The 17550-nt window shown below is 46.1% G+C and overlaps 1 protein-coding gene across 3 annotated transcripts in view; it reads right to left on the reverse strand.

The window, feature by feature from the left end:
* The window catches only part of LOC123991111 (phenylalanine--tRNA ligase, mitochondrial-like), a 150646-nt gene that overhangs the window by 83927 nt on the left and 49169 nt on the right, over window positions 1–17550 (reverse strand). For all 3 annotated transcript variants that reach the window (XM_046292325.1, XM_046292327.1, XM_046292326.1), the window contains 3 exons: window positions 15847–16512; window positions 15394–15556; window positions 15026–15157 (listed from right to left, as the gene is read on the reverse strand). In XM_046292325.1, the coding sequence (XP_046148281.1) occupies window positions 15026–15157; window positions 15394–15556; window positions 15847–16512 (961 nt within the window). The remainder of the gene's footprint in view (window positions 1–15025; window positions 15158–15393; window positions 15557–15846; window positions 16513–17550) is intronic.

A 17550-nucleotide genomic window follows, 5' to 3' on the forward strand; every position in this document is an offset into this window, starting at 1 on the left:
ACCAGTTTTGATAGCCTTTAGCCGCACTCTCATACTACTCCTCCTCTGTTCCGCGGGTGATGTGGAGGTAAACCCAGGCCCTGCATCCCCAGGCACCCTCATTTGTTGACTTCTGTGATCAAAAAAGCCTTCGTTTCATGCATGTCAACATCAGAAGCCTCCTCCCTAAGTTCGTTTTACTCACTGCTTTAGCACACTCTGCTAACTCTGATGACCTTGCCGTGTCTGAATCCTGGCTCAGGAAGGCCACCAAAAATTCTGAGATTTCCATACCAAACTATAACATCTTCCGTCAAGATAGAACTGCCAAAGGGGGAGGAGTTGCAGTCTACTGCAGAGATAGCCTGCAAAGTAATGTCATACTTTCCAGGTCCATACCCAAACAGTTCGAACTGCTGATTTTGAAAAATACTTTCTCCAGAAATAAGTCTCTCACTGTTGCCGCCTGCTACCGACCCCCCTCAGCACCCTGCTGTGCCCTGGACACCATTTGTGAATTGATCGCTCCCCATCTAGCTTCAGAGTTTGTTCTGTTAGGTGACCTAAACTGGGATATGCTTAACACCCCGGCAGCCCTACAATCTAAGCTAGATGCCCTCAATCTCACACAAATCATCAAGGAACCCACCAGGCACAACTCTACATCTGTAAACAAGGGCACCCTCATAGACGTCATTCTGACCAACTGGCCCTCCAAATACACCTCCGCTGTCTTCAACCAGGATCTCAGCGATCACTGCCTCATTGCCTGTATCCGCTACGGAGCCGCAGTCAAACGACCACTCCTCATCACTGTCAAACGCTCCCTAAAACACTTCTGTGAGCAGGCCTTTCTAATAGACCTGGCCCGGGTATCCTGGAAGGACATTGACCTCATCCCGTCAGTTGAGGATGCCTGGTCATTCTTTAAAAGTAACTTCCTCACCATTTTAGATAAGCATGCTCCGTTCAAAAAATGCAGAACTAAGAACAGATACAGCCCTTGGTTCACTCCAGACCTGACTGCCCTCGACCAGCACAAAAACATCCTGTGGCGGACTGCAATAGCATCGAATAGTCCCCGCGATATGCAACTGTTCAGGGAAGTCAGGAACAAATACACACAGTCAGTCAGGAAAGCTAAGGCCAGCGTCTTCAGGCAGAAGTTTGCATCCTGTAGCTTCAACTCCAAAAAGTTCTGGGACACTGTGAAGTCCATGGAGAACAAGAGCACCTCCTCCCAGCTGCCCACTGCACTGAGGCTAGGTAACACGGTCACCACCGATAAATCCATGATTATCGAAAACTTCAACAAGCATTTCTCAACGGCTGGCCATGCCTTCCGCCTGACTACTCCAACCTTGGCCAACAGCTCCGCCCCCCCGCAGCTACTCGCCCAAGCCTCTCCAGGTTCTCCTTTACCCAAATCCAGATAGCAGATGTTCTGAAAGAGCTGCAAAACCTGGACCCATACAAATCAGCTGGGCTTGACAATCTGGACCCTCTATTTCTGAAACTATCCGCCGCCATTGTCGCAACCCCTATTACCAGCCTGTTCAACCTCTTTCATATCGTCTGAGATCCCCAAGGATTGGAAAGCTGCCGCAGTCATCCCCCTCTTCAAAGGTGGAGACACCCTGGACCCAAACTGTTACAGACCTATATCCATCCTGCCCTGCCTATCTAAGGTCTTCGAAAGAACAAGTCAACAAACAGGTCACTGACCATCTCGAATCCCACCGTACCTTCTCCGCTATGCAATCTGGTTTCCGAGCCGGTCACGGGTGCACCTCAGCCAAGCTCAAGGTACTAAACGATATCATAACCGCCATCGATAAAAGACAGTACTGTGCAGCCGTCTTCATCGACCTCGCCAAGGCTTTCGACTCGGTCAATCACCATATTCTTATCGGTAGACTCAGTAGCCTCGGTTTTTCAGATGACTGCCTTGCATGGTTCTCCATTTACTTTGTAGACAGAGTTCAGTGTGTCAAATCGGAGGGCATGCTGTCCGGTCCTCTGGCAGGCTCTATGGGGGTGCCACAGGGCTCAATCCTCGGGCCGACTCTTTTTTCTGTATATATCAATGATGTTGCTCTTGCTGCGGGCGATTCCCTGATCCACCTCTACGCAGACGACACCATTCTATATACTTCCAGCCCGTCCTTGGACACTGTGCTATCTAACCTCCAAACGAGCTTCAATGCCATACAACACTCCTTCCGTGGCCTCCAACTGCTCTTAAACACTAGTAAAACCAAATGCATGCTTTTCAACCGTTTGCTGCCTGCACCCGCACGCCTGACCAGCATCACCACCCTGGATGGTTCCAACCTTGAATATGTGGACATCTATAAGTACCTAGATGTCTGGCTAGACTGTAAACTCTCCTTCCAGACTCATATCAAACATCTCCAATCGAAAATCAAATCAAGAGTCGGCTTTCTATTCTGCAACAAAGCCTCCTTCACTCATGCCGCCAAACTTACCCTAGTAAAACTGACTATCCTACCGATCCTCGACTTCGGCGATATCATCTACAAAATTGCTTCCAACACTCTACTCAGCAAACTGGATGCAATTTATCACAGTGCCATCCGTTGTGTCACTAAAGCACCTTATACCACCCACCACTGCGACTTGTATGCTCTAGTCGGCTGGCCCTCGCTACATATTCGTCGCCAGATCCACTGGCTCCAGGTCATCTACAAGTCCATGCTAGGTAAAGCTCTGCCTTATCTCAGTTCACTGGTCACGATGGCAACACCCATCCGTAGCACGCGCTCCAGCAGGTGTATCTCACTGATCATCCCTAAAGCCAACACCTCATTTGGCCGCTTTTTGTTCCAGTTCTCTGCTGCCTGTGACTGGAACGAATTGCAAATATCGCTGAAGTTGGAGACTTTTATCTCCCTCACCAACTTCAAACATCTGCTATCTGAGCAGCTAACCGATCGCTGCAGCTGTACATAGTCTATCGGTAAATAGCCCACCCATTTTTACCTACCTCATCCCTATACTGTTTTTACTTATTTACTTTTCTGCTCTTTTGCACACCAATATCTTTACCTGAACATGACCATCTGATCATTTATCACTCCAGTGTTAATCTGCAAAATTGTAATTATTCGCCTACCTCATGCCTTTTGCACACAATGTATATAGACTCCCCCCTCTTTTTTTCCCCTACTGTGTTAATTGTTTACTCCATGTGTAACTCTGTGTTGTCTGTTCACACTGCTGTGCTTTATCTTGGCCAGGTCGCAGTTGCAAATGAGAACTTGTTCTCAACTAGCCTACATGGTTAAATAAAGGTGAAATAAAAAATAAATAAAAAATAAAAAAACTGCTAGCTTGTTTAGCATCGGCTTGCTAACTGTCTGAATCGCCGTGTCCCCAGTCAGCCCAACCACTCACTGGACCCATTTGTTCACTTGGCTACGATTGCCTCTCTCTAATATCAATATGCCTCGTCCATTATTGTCCTGGTTAGTGATTAGTGTCTTATTTCACTGTAGCGCCTCTATCCCTGCTTACCATGTTAGCCCTGCTCAGTATGTTGATCCCTGTACGGGGATCGCAGCCATAAGAGGTTTTAACCAACCATGTTGTCCCACCTCCTACATATGCGATGACATCACCTGGTTTAAACGTCTATAGAGACTATATCTCTCTCATCATTACTCAATGCCTAGGTTTACCTCCAATGTACTCACATCCTACCTTACCTTTGTCTGTACACTATGCCCTGAATCTATGCTATCGTGCCCAGAAACCTGCTCCTTTTACTCTCTGTTCCGAACGTGCTAGACGGCCAGTTTGTATAGCATTTAGCCGCACTCTTATCCTACTTCTCCTCTGGTGATGTAGATGTTAATCCAGGTCCTGCAGTGCCTAGCTCCACTCCCACTCCCCAGGTGCTCTCATTTGTTGACTTCTGTAACCGTAAAAGCCTTGGTTTCATGCATGTTAACATTAGAAGCCTACTCCCTACATTTGTTTTACTCACTGCTTTAGCACACTCTGCCAACCCAGATGTCTTAGCCATGTCTGAATCCTGGCTAAGGAAAACCACCAAAAACCCTGAAATCTCCATCGCTAACTATAACATTTTCCGCCAAGATAGAACTGCCAAAGGGGGCGGTGTTACAATCTACTGCAAAGATAGCATGCAGAGTTGTTCTGTATTACTATCCAAGTCTGTACCCAAACAATTCAAACTTGTACTTCTAAAAATGCACGTTTCCAGAAACATGTCTCTCACTGTTGCCGCTTGCTATAGACCTTCCTCTGCCCTCAGCTGTGCCCTCGATACCATATGTGAATTGATTGCCCCCCACCTATCTTCTGAGCTCGTGCTACTAGGTGACATAAACTGGGACATGCGTAACACCCCGGCCATCCTACAATCCAAGCTTGATGCCCTCAATCTCACACAAATTATCAATGAACCTATCAGGTACAACTCTAAATCCGTAAACACAGGCACCCTCTTAGATGTCATCCTAACTAACTCGCCCTCCAAATACACCTCTGCTGTTTTCAATCAGGATCTCAGCGATCACTGCCTCATTGCCTGCATCCCTAATGGGTCTGCGACCAAACGACCACCCCTCATCACTGTCAAACGCTCCCTAAAACACTTGTGCGAGCAGGCATTTCTAATTGACCTGGCCGGGGTATCCTGGAATGACATTGACTTCATTCCGTCAGTAGATGATGGCTGGCTATTCTTTAAGAGTGCCTTCCTCACCATCTTAAATAAGCATGCCCCTCTCAAAAAATGTAGAACTAGGAATAGATATAGTCCTTGGTTCACTCCAGACCTGTCTGCCCTTGAACAGCACAAAAACATCCTGTGGCATTCTGCATTAGCATCTAATAGCCCTCTTGATAAGCAACGTTTCAGGGAAGTTAGGAACAAATATACACAGGCAGTTAGGAAAGCTAAGGCTAGCTATTTCAAACAGAAATGTACATCCTATAGTACTAACTCAAAAAAGTTCTGGGACACTTTAAAGTCCATGGAGCTCCTCCCAGCTGCCCACTGCTCTGATGCTAGGAAACACTGTCACCACCGATAAATCCACTATAATTGAGAATTTCAATAAGCATTTCTCTACGGCTGGCCATGCTTTCCACCTGGCTACCCCTATCCCGGTCACCTGCCCGGCACTCTCCACAGCAAACCGCCAAAGCCCCCACCATTTCTCCGTTACCCAAATCCAGATAGCTGATGTTCTGAAAGAGATGCAAAATCTGGACCCATACAAATCAGCCGGGCTAGACAATCTGGCTAGACAATCTCGACCTGGCCAAGGCTTTCGACTCTGTCAATCACCACATTCTTATTGGCAGACTCGACAGCCTTGGTTTATCAAATGATTGCCTCGCCTGGTTTACCAACTACTTCTTTGATAGAGTTCAGTGTGTCAAATCGGAAGGCCTGTTGTCTGGACCTCTGGCAGTCTCTATGGGGGTGCCACAGGGTTCAATCCTCGAGCCGACTCCCTTGTCTGTATACATCAATGATGTTGCTCTTGCTGCTGGTGAGTCTCTGGTACACCTCTACGCAGAAGAGACTATTATGTATACTTCTGGACCTTCTTTGGACACTGTGTTCACTAACCTCCAGACGAGCTTCAATGCCATACAACTCTCCTTCCGTGGCCTCCAACTGCTCTTAAACGCAAGTAAAACTAAATGCATGCTATTCAACCGATCACTGCCAGCACCTGCTTGCCCGTCCAGCATCACTACTCCGGACGGCTCGGACTTAGAATACGTGGACAACTACAAATACCTCGGTGTCTGGTTAGACTGTAGACTCACATTAAGCATCTCCAATCCAAAATTAAATCTAGAATTGGCTTCCTATATCGCAACAAAGCATACTTCACTCATGCTGCCAAACATACCCTCGTAAAACTGATCATCCTACCGATCCTCGACTTCGGTGATGTCATCTATAAAATAGCCTCCAACACTCAACTCAACAAACTGGATGCAGTCTATCACAGTGCCATCCGTTTTGTCACCAAAGCCCCATACACTGCCCACCATTGCGACCTGTACGCTCTCGCTGGTTGGCCCTCGCTTCATACTCGTCGCCAAACCCACTGGCTATAGGTCATCTACAAGTCTCCATAGCAGCACCTACACGTAGCACGCACTCCAGCAGGAATATGTCACTGGTCACCCCCAAAGCCAATTTCTCATTTAGTCATCTTTCCTTCCAGTTCTCTGCTGCCAATGACTGGAACGAACTGCAAAAATCTCTGAAGCTGGAGACTCATATCTCCCTCACTAGCTTTAAGCACCAGCTGTCAGAGCAGCTCACAGATCACTGCACCTGTTCATAGGCCATCTATAAACAGCCCAGCTATCTACCTACCTCATCCCCAAACTGTATTTATTTATCTTGCTCCTTTGCACCCCAGTATCTCTGCTTGCACATTCATCTTCTGCACATCTGCCATTCCAGTGTTTAATTGCTATATTGTAATTACTTTGCCACCATGGCCTATTTATTGCCTTAACTCCCTTATCTTACCTAATTTGCACTCACTGTGTATAGATTGTTTTCTTTTGTTCTACTGTATTATTGAGGTTTTGTTTATTCCATGTGTAACTGTGTTGTTGTATGTGTCGAATTGCTATGCTTAATCTTGGCCAGGTCACAGTTGCAAATGAGAACTTGTTCTCAACTAGCCTACCTGGTTAAATAAAGGTGAAAAAAAAAAATTGTACAGCATTGAGTGAACGCCTTACAATATTCTTATGGCTGTAATGAATTATACACCACAAAAGTCCTGTACATTTTGTTGTGTTAGGCTTTGAACAACATCCACAATGATCACGTTTCCCACTCAGTTTCAACCTGTTGTTGAACTTCGTTCTTCAAATTGATCAATCACAGTAAGGTGAGTTTTAAAAGCAAAATGTTTTAACGACAAGTGTTTGATGTGATTTTCGATTGCATTGATGTCAGACTTAGAGGGACAATAGAGCCCTGAGTACCAGGCCATTAGCGACCTGATGGTATTTAGCGAGTTGGGTACTACCAATGCATGTGCACAAGAGGACATTTCCGTGGCGGTAATACAGTCACCGCAACAGTGCCGTGCCTGGACACTACAACCATACCCCGTTCAAAGGCTCTTAAATCTTTTGTCTTGCCCATTCACCCTCTGAATGACACAGACACAATCCATGTCTAAATTGTCTCAAGGCCTAAAAATAATTTTTTAACAAGTGACATCAATAAGTGATCATAGACTATCCAGGTGAAAGCTAAGTCATGGAAAGAGCAGGTATTCATAATGTTTTGTACACTCAGTGTATGACGTATTCGCAAAGGTGACCTAAGGCACTGCATCAATCCAGTGTGTTAATTAGGCCACACTGACTCTCCACTTTGCCCTCTCAATGACATCCTCTCGCCCTCTCTCGGTCCCTCTTCCTCTCCGTTTGTCTGGGTCTTTTTGGCCCATGCGAAGGCAAGCTGACTCAAATGGAACGCGGCACAAACTGCTGTTTTTTGCAGGCCCTGCAGACTCAGGGGACAGGGAGTGGTAGCTGGCGTGTGTGTGTGTGTGCGTGGACCAGCTGTCTCCACCCTCTGTCCCACTAGTGATTGCCTGCAGTGGGACCACTGGGACTGGCGCTAGAGGAGGGGAAGGTGAGGGGAGGGGGAGGGCCACCTGCCAATTGCTTTGGGGTGAGGGGCCAGAGAGTGGGAGGAGTTGCCACCTTAACAAAACATGAGGGGTCACAGCATTAACTGGTTTCTCCCTCTCCCCCCTACGCCCTCTCTTTATCCCCCTTTATTTCTCTCCTTAGTCTATAGCTATTCTGGTTTGTATACTGCAGTCTCTCTCTTTGTCTCTAGATAGAGATACTGATCCCTGCTTTTACCAAGATATCAATTGTTTTGATCAACCCTTCCTTCCTTTTCTCAATCTCAATCTTTTCCTAATCACACATCAGCAGCGTTTTCTTTCCCTATCCCTTTTTTCCCTGGGTCCTTTTCCTACGAGGGGGAACTGGCATTAATAATCAAAGAAAAGCGTCAGTCAGAGGCCAGGGGGGCGTGGGGTTTAGGGACTGATTAAAATCTTTAACTCGTAAAATAAATAGAAAAAAAAGGCCAGATCTGACAGAAGGTTGTGTAATGAGAATGTAGACATCGAGAGGGGACGGGTCAGAATTGGCACATGATTTATTCAGTGTATAAGGGGAAGGGAGGTGGATTAAGACTTTAGGTGCCACCTGAACCAATGCCCCTCCCCCCACCAGCCTATCCACACGCCCCACGCCTCTCTGCTGTCCCTTGGGAGCTTGTGGGCCTCTGGCACAGGGACTTGAAGGGACGCTAATTGTCAGCCGAACACAATTTTAAATCACATTGGTGGGGTCTACTGTGCCCTCCGGGGCGTGACTAAACTGAGGCGGGGGGATTTTGGGGTAGGGGGGGGTGACACGTGCCGTCATTAACACCGGGTCCCATATGCGATGGTCAGGTTCTGGGGAGGCCCCTCAGTAGCGCCCCCTCTCCATCACACACACCCTTGCCCACCCTTCAGCTCCCCGTGGAATCAAAGCGTGCCAAGGGATTACACACCGGCGCTCTAATGAATATCTAAGTGGGAACGCCAGCACTAATGGAGACCTCCTCTCCCCCGCATCACTTATTTCACCCCTCCATCCTCCTTTGATCTGTCCCTTAACCCCAAGCCTGTGGCACACTCCGTCCATGCTCAGATTATGGCTGGTCATGCTTTAAACCCCCCCCCGGCAACCCGGCTGCTGGTCCCGTCTGGAGAGAGAACCCCACACATTTAATTTAATACCCTCTCTGCCATCTTTTTCTTATTGTCTCATCGTTCCTAAGGGAAAGGGTGCATGTATGCGTTTGTATGAGTTAGTGAGGGAGGGTGGGTGTGTGTGTGTGTGTGTATGTGGGGGGGAATGAATGAAGAGTTGCCTTGGTAACGGAAGGCACACTGATCTGCCGCAGTGAAGAAATGGGGGGGGGGGGGGGGGCAAGAGTTGAGAGAGTAAGAATAAGCATAAGCGGGGAGCTAGTCTGTGAGAGTGTGGGTGTGTGTATCTGTGTGTGTTAGAGTGGGAGGGAGAGAGAGAGAGTGGCAGGGTGTGGTTAACAAAGTCCCCGCAGTGAAGAGTGAGAGGGAAATGTGGAAATAAAATACAAGTGTGGGTCTGTGTGTGCATATGCGGGCACATGTGGTTTGGTGTGTAGTTTGACAAAGTCATTGAAGAACAACCCTCTCCCGCGGATTAATGTCAAGAGCATTGCAGCAGAGCAATGTTCTTGACAGGGCAGCGGGACACTTCCATTGATATGCAATCAACCCCCACTCCAGTGTGAACTGGTCCCATTAAAGTGACACACACACACACAGCGTAACATCATACGTCACCCCAGTTTTGCATGCCTATTTATTTCCCCAGTGTTAGTGCCTGCAGGTAAGAAGAACAAGGGTTACAGAGCCATAAAACAATCTCAATTATAGTCCTTGCTACAGATCATAGTCTCCGCCTGGCAACAGCCACATGAACGGTGTTGACAGTAGCACCATCAATGGTCAACGCACAAAGGGTCTCAAGGTACAGTATCAACTGGTCAGCCAACTGGGTCGTGTTCCAAAGCCACAAAATGGAAGAGAACGTTCCAGAACAGAGAGAAATGAGGACGTACTTGGCTTGGGCGGTATACCGTCAACACCGTTGAAACTATTTCTTTGATGTTTTTCCGTATACATTTTGATATTTGTAGATACTGATGTAAATATTTGCAGTCAACTAGTGCAATACGTCAGGAGATGAAGCAGATCGCATCTTTCATTTCACCTGTCACATTATGAAGCTCACCATAGTTCCCCAGAACAGTTGAGCCAGTCACGTGTTTGTTTGTAAAAAAGCGGGAGCAGGTGAGTCTAAAAAAAAGCAGGTGAGTCTAACTGTGAATTGACAGGAGTCACGTTTTGTTTTTCTTCAATAGTGATCAGGGACGTACATTATTGCAATATTCGGCTGAAAATAGCTTCATTGTCATCAGATGACAACAGAAGTGCTTGCGTGTGCACTACAGTAGGGTGGCTTTCACACTATCGTGAAAACCCGAACAGTCTTTTGACACATTCTGTATATTTCACTGAAGCAAAAGCGTAAGACTACTGATTCAGTGATTCCGTACTATTCCCTCTTCTCGGATGGCTTCAGTAAAAGTCTAGGGGTGGATTGCTGGCTGGGAACTATTGCTGCAGCGTGAGGGGGACATTCCAGGTCCTCTCCCCTGGAACGAGCCTTTGTTTGGGCCGCTGAACCAGCTCCCCTCCCCTGGGGCCCAACAGAGTGTCTTCCTGCCTCACGCTCCCCAAATGGGACACTCCCACCACTCCCAAGCTCACCTCTGGCTCTGCCCCCTGTTGCACAACACTGCCATCTGCTGGTGGAGGCAGGAAGTGTGACTGCACTGCAGAATGGCAAAGGACGGAGGAGAAAGGTTTGACCCTAGCCACAACAGCAAAGGGCCCTCGGTTGGGGGAGAGAGCAAACACTAGAGCTAAACTGGAGTCATGTTGTTTTGGCGTCCATTTAATGTATTATTGATTTCTAGATAAGTGGGATATTTATTGAGGCGCATCAGCACACATATTTGTTCAAGGGCAAAACAGCAAGAGCTATCTCTTAAGTATACAATTCTGTAAAGAGTACCGTCTGTTGTTCGCTCGTGTGTACCCTCCGTATGCATTTAGAAAGTGAAGCTAAAATGTTACATTTGGCTCTATACTCCAGTATTTTGAATATTTTACCTTTTAGAAATAGATCTAGTCCCCTCATTTGAACATGTCATAATGTTTCACTAATAGGGTTTTAAAGTAGTCAAAAGTGTAGTATTTGGTCCCATACTCCGAGCACACAATGACTACATGAAGCTTGCGACTACACACTTGTTGGATGCATTTGCAATTTGTTTTGGTTGTGTTTTGTGTTGTTTTTTTTGCCCAATAGGAACTGAATGGTGAATAATGACTGCAGTTCTTTTCTTTCAAAGTGTGTAGATAAACTCATCCTGATATTGCATTGCTAAAGACAAATCATGAATTAATTATGAATATTGATGTTTGAAAAAGCTGCAAAAGCTGAACCCCCCTCCCCCCACAAAATGCTAACCTCTCACCATTACCAATAATGTAGAATGATGTAGAATAATAGTGAAGACATCAAAACTATGAAATAACACAGATGGAACCATGTCGTAACCAAAAAAAAGTGTTAAATCAAAATATATTTTCTTTTTGAGATTCTTCAAATAGCCACCCTACGCCTTGATAGCTTTGCACACTCGTGGAATTCTCTCAACCAGCTTCAAATGGAATGCTTTTCCAACAGTCTTGAAGGAGTTTCCACATATGGTGAGCCCTTGTTGGCTGCTTTTCCTTCACTCTGCGGTGCAACTCATCCCAAACCATCTCAATTGGGTTGAGGTTGGGTGACTGTGGAGGCCAGGTCATCTGATGCAGCACTCCATCACTCTCCTTCTTGGTGAAATAGCCTTTACACAGCCTGGAGGTGTGTTGGGTCATTGTACTGTTGAAAAACTAATGATAGTCCTACTAAGCGCAAACCAGATGGGATGGCATATCGCTGTAGAATGCTGTGGTAGCCATGCTGGTTAAGTGTGCCTTGCAAAGCCGCGGAGCCAGATGGATTACCAGGACGTGTACTCAAAGCATGCGCGGACCAACTGTCTTCACTGACATTTTCAACCTCTCCCTGACTGAGTCTGTAATACCTACATGTTTCAAGCAGACCACCATAGTCCCTGTGCCCAAGGATGCGAAGGTAACCTGCCTAAATAATTACTGACCCATAGCACTCATGTCGGTAGCCATTAACTTTTTTTTCACACTCCACACTGCCCATTCCCACCTGGACAAAAGGAACACCTATGTGAGAATGCTGTTCATTGAATAAAGCTCAGCGTTCAACACCATAGTGCCCACGAAGTTCATCACTAAGCAAAGGACCCTGGGACTAAGCACCTCCCTCTGCAACTGGATCCTGGACTTCCTGATGGGCCGGCCCCAGGTGGTAAGGGTAGGCAATAGAGGTCGACCGATTAATTAGGGCCGATTTCAAGTTTTCATAACAATCGGAAATCGGTATTTTTGGGGCGCCGATTTTGTTAAAAAAAAAGAGAAGACGATCACATTCCTATTTTCAAAGACGGCCTAGGAACGGTGGGTTAACTGCCTTGTTCAGGGGCAGAATGACAGATTTTCACCTTGTAAGCTCGGGGGATCCAATCTTGCAACCTTACAGTTAACTAGTCCAAAGCTATAACCACCTGCCTCTCGTTGCACTCCACAAGGAGACTGTGGAGACTGCCTGTTACGTGAATGCAGTAGAAGCCAAGGTAAGTTGCATTAAACGTATAAAAAACAATCAATCAATCATAATCACTAGTTCTAACTACACATGGTTGATGATATTACTAGTTTATCTAGCGTGTCCTGTGTTGCATATAATCGATGCAACGCTGGGGGAATGATTTAACATAAGCGCATTTGTGAAAAAAAAAGCACAATTGTTGGACGACAGTACCTAACCATAAACACCAATGACTTTCTTAAAATCAATAAACAGAAGTATATATTTTTAAACATGCATATTTAGCTAAAAGAAATAAAGGTTAGCAGGCAATATTAACCAGGTGAAATTGTGTCACTTTTCTTGCGTTCATTGCATGCAGAGTCAGGGTATATGCAACAGTTTGGGCATCCTGGCTCATTGCGAACTAATTTGCCAGAATGTTACGTAATTATGACATAACATTGAAGGTTGTGCAATGTAACAAGAACATTTAGACTTAGGGATGCCACCCGTTAGATAACATACCGAACGGTTCCATATTTCACTGAAAGAATAAATGTTTTGTTTTCGAAATGATAGTTTCCGGATTCGACCACATTAATGACCAAAGGCTCGTATTTGTGTGTGTTATAACTAAGTCTATGATTTGATAGAGCAGTCTGACTGAGCGATGGTAGGCAGCAGCAGGCTCGTAAGCATTCATTCAAACGGCACTTTCGTGCGTTTTGCCAGCAGCTCATCGCAAGCACAGCGCTGTTTATGACTTCAAGCCTATCAGCCTAATGGCTGGTGTTTCCGATGTGAAATGGCTAGCTAGTTAGCGGCGTGCGCGCTAATAGGGTTTCAGACTTCACTCGCTCTGAGACTTGGAGTAGTTATGCCCCTTGCCGGGCTTTTGTGGAGCGATGGGTAACGCTGCTTCAAGTGTGGCTGTTGTCGACTCCAGTCACCCAAGTCATGGACTGGTTTCTCTGCTACTGCACGGCAAGCGGTACCGGAGCACCAAGTCTAGGACCAAAAGGCTCCTTAACAGCTTCTACCCCCAAGCCACTGCCGAACAATTCATAAAAATGGCCACCCGACTATTACATTATTACATTGACCCCCCCCCATTTGTTTTGTACACGTACACTGCTTCCACTCGCTATTTATTATCTATGCTCAATCACTTCACTTTACCTCGAACCTGTACCCCCGCACACTGACGCGGTACCCCCTGTATATAGCCTCGTTATTGTTATGTAATTGTGTTACATTCGTTTATTTGGTAAATAATTTCTTAACACTTCTTGAACTGCACTGTTGGTTAGGGGCTTGTAAGTAAGCATTTCATGGTAAGGTCTACACTTGTTGTATTCGGCGCATGTGACAAATAAAGTTTGATTTGAATTCTAAATGAATCACAAACAGTGTCACCAGCAAAGCACCCCCACATCATCACAACCTCTCCTCCATGCTTCACGCTGGGAACTACACATGCAGAGATCATCCGCTCACCTACTCTGTGTCTCACAAAGTTGGAACCCAAAAACTTGAATTTGGACTCATCTGACCAAAGGACATATTTCCACCCGTCTAAAGTCCATTGTTCGTGTTTCTTGGCCCAAACAAGTCTCTTCTTCTTATTTGTGTTCTTTAGTATTGGTTTCTTGGCAGAAATTCGACCATGAAGGCCTGATTCACGCAGTCTCCTCTGAACAGCTGATGTGACTGTTACTTGGATTCATTGAGGCATTTATTTGGGCTGCAATTTCTGAGGCTGTAACTCTAATGACCTTATCCTTTGCAGCTGAGGTAACTCTGGGTCTTCCTTTCCTGTGGAGGTCCTCATGAGAGCCAGTTTCATCATAGCTCTTGATGGTTTTTGCGACTGCACTTGAAGAAACGTTCAAAGTTCTTGAAATGTTCCGCATTGACTGACCTTCATGTCTTAAAGTAATGATGGACTGTCGTTTCTCTTTGCTTATTTGAGCTGTTCTTGCTATAACATAGACTTGGTCTTTTACCAAATAGGGATATCTTCTGTATACCAACCCTACTTTGTCACAACACAACTAATGTCTTTGATGTCTTCACTATTATTCTACAATGTAGAAAATAGTATAAAATAAAGAAAATGAGCAGGTATCCAAACTTTGACTAGTACTGTATGTAAATAAGGTATTTCTGTTTCTTATTTTCAATACATTTGCAAAAATGTCTAAAAACGTGTCTTTGCTTTGTCATTATGGTGTATTGGTGTAGATTGGTGAGGGAAAAATAACTATTTAATCCATTTTAGAATAAGGCTGTAACGTAACAAAATGTGGAAAAAGGGAGAAGGGGTCTGAATACTTTCCGAATGCACTGTATTTGTATTTGTATGTGTGAGTGTGAGAGTATGCAAGCATACGTTTATATTTGCCCAAGTGTGTATGTCTATGAAATTGCATTTTCTTGTAATTTCATTTGTGAAAGACTTACAGTCATGTTTGTGTTCATTACAAGCGCCATACAGTACAGAACCCCTACAGAAAGCATGTTTGTGTTCATTCATACAGTAAGTGCATGTGTGTTTGGGAAGAGTGAATGAGGGTGTGTCTGTGTTCATACGTTTGTGTGCGAGTGTTTACGTGTGTGTGTGTCTGTCAACAGATGTGCTTACCAGAGTGCACCAGCTCCTGCTCCATTACTCCACAGCCCAACACCTCCAGCCAGTCCTCCTGGAAACGCACCTCCATCTCAAAGGAGGGATGGGTAAAGGGGAAGTAACACTCCACCCAGCGGATCTCCAGCTCTGGCACAGAGAAGAGAGGATAATGTGAGAGGGTAGATGGAGGAGAAGAAAGGACAGGTTGAGACAAAAAGGCGAGGGACTGATCCCAAAAGTATTAAAAAAAACGTCCTTTCTAGAGACCACTGGCATTAAAGGACTATGGGAGAATGTTAATTGCATTTCTTCTCTCTTTCTCAAGACCCATCGGAAGGTAAAGATGTCCCTATCAACAAACTTGAACTTGGAATGTTGTTTACCTTCTCCAAACAGGTGTCTGACCATACGGTCGAGGGTCTGTTTCAGATCAAACTCCACAAGCTTAACCGCCTCCAGAGTGTGTGTCTCCTGCTTCTGAGGGGTCCGGTGCCCCCCGCTCTCAAAGAGAGACAGGTCCTCTCCACTCGACACCTTGGCAAACAACTTGGGGGTAAAAAGGTGAGTTACTGTATGTGAATCTAAGATGACTTATCACTGTCTTTACAGCACTCAACACAGCATATTTAAAATCGATAAAACAGAAGATCTTGCCGCTGTGTAACAAGGGCCCACTGTATTCATCATACTTTGTGAGTCCTACTCTTTGACCTTGTTGGGACACTACAGAGAAGGCCTTGACCTTGTGGTTAGGAGCGGAAGCTAATCAATAACACTGGAGCTTCTCATGGCAGTGCTGAGTTTAGTACTTTAACTCCACAACCATTTATACTGACCTCGTGGTTGGAGAAGAGGCGTACCCCCTCCATCTGATGGAACACAGGGTAGTGGCTGGCGTCAATCTCGTCCCTTCGGTACACGTCACCCGCCAGCAGGAAGGCGTCCAGCCCGGAGCACACCAGCTCCCTCTGGTGGGCGGACGTGTGAGCTCGCAGCATGGTGCCCCGGTTGAGGTAGTAGTTGTCACCTCGCTTCCGGCTGGGGTGGTCGGGCGGGATGAGCAGGCTGTCAAAGTTCTGCTCCGTCGTCACCACCGGACTGAGGTTGTCATGGACCGAGAAAAGCGGGTTGCCAGAGCGCATGATGTAGGCACGGTAGAAGTGGGCTTTGATTCGCTCTTTGATGAGCCAGATAGGATGGTGGGCTTGGTTGTGCAAGTTGCAGCCCACCTTGGCCAGGATCTTGCTGGTCACGTTGGTAAAGTCATCACGAGGGTAGGAGTAGCCCATAACTTTGACTGTTGTATCTTGGCCAACCAGGGGCTGAGAGGAGGGGACATCAGTGGTCAGGTGACAGGGGGAGGGGAAGAGTCTGGGGGCTGTGGTTGGCCTGCCATTGGCTGGGAGGCAGCAGAGCGGCCTATGATGTGCTAGGGGCTTGAGGATAGGGAGGAAGAGGGGAAGGATCCTGCAGTGCAGCCTCATGGTACCTGCTCCATGGACCTATAGAAGACAGGGACATGTGTCAGTTCCGGCAGCCTTTCAATTCCATAGCAACAAAGTGACACAGGGACTCCAATTTCTCACTTTAAAATGTATGTCAAACAAAAACAAAATGGTTACTAAATTAAATAACCAAATGGTTACAAAGTAAAAATCCATGCACAATGACTACTTAACAATTTCCACAGAACACTTTACAAAAACATTACATGACAATATAATTGAAACACTTGAGTAAATGAAGGATACAAAGTATATTGAAAGCAGGCCTTTCCATACCGGTGTGGTTCCTGAGTTAATTAAACAATTAACAACCTATCATGCTATAGGGTCGCGTATATAAATGCTGGGATGTACGTACATATCCCAACCAGAAGCCCTGGATTATAGGCAATATCCGCATCGAGCTAAAGGCTAGAGCTGACACTTTCAAGGAATGGGACACTAATCCGGACACTTATAAGAAGTCGCGCTATGCCCTCAAACGAACCATCAAACAGGTAAAGCGTCAATACAGGATTAAGATTGAATCCTACTACACTGGCTGATGCACGTAGGATGTGGCAGGGCTTGCAAACTATTTCGGACTACAAAGGGAAACCCAGCCACGAGCTGCCCAGTGATGTGAGCCTACCAGATGAGCTAAATGCCTTTTATGCTCAATTCAAAGCAAGCAACATTAAAGCATGCATAAGAGCACACCAGCTGTTCCGGGCAACTGTGTGATCACATTCTCCGTAGCCGATGTGAGCAAGACCTATAAAGCCGTGGTGCCAGATGGCATGCATGGACCAAGAGGTAAGTGTCTTCACTGACATTTTCAACCTCTCCCTGACCGTGTCTGTAATATCTACATGTTTCAAACAGACCACCATAGTCCCTGTGCCAAAGAGTGAGAAGGTAAGCTGCCTAAATGATTACTGCCCCGTAGCACTCACGTCGGTAGCCATGAAATGCATTGAAAGGCTGGTCATGGCTCACAACACCATTACGCTGGAAACCCTAGACCCACTCCAATTTCCATACCGCGCCAACAGA

The sequence above is a fragment of the Oncorhynchus gorbuscha genome, linkage group LG12 (genome assembly GCF_021184085.1).
Source record: "Oncorhynchus gorbuscha isolate QuinsamMale2020 ecotype Even-year linkage group LG12, OgorEven_v1.0, whole genome shotgun sequence".
Classification (NCBI taxonomy): domain Eukaryota; kingdom Metazoa; phylum Chordata; class Actinopteri; order Salmoniformes; family Salmonidae; genus Oncorhynchus; species Oncorhynchus gorbuscha.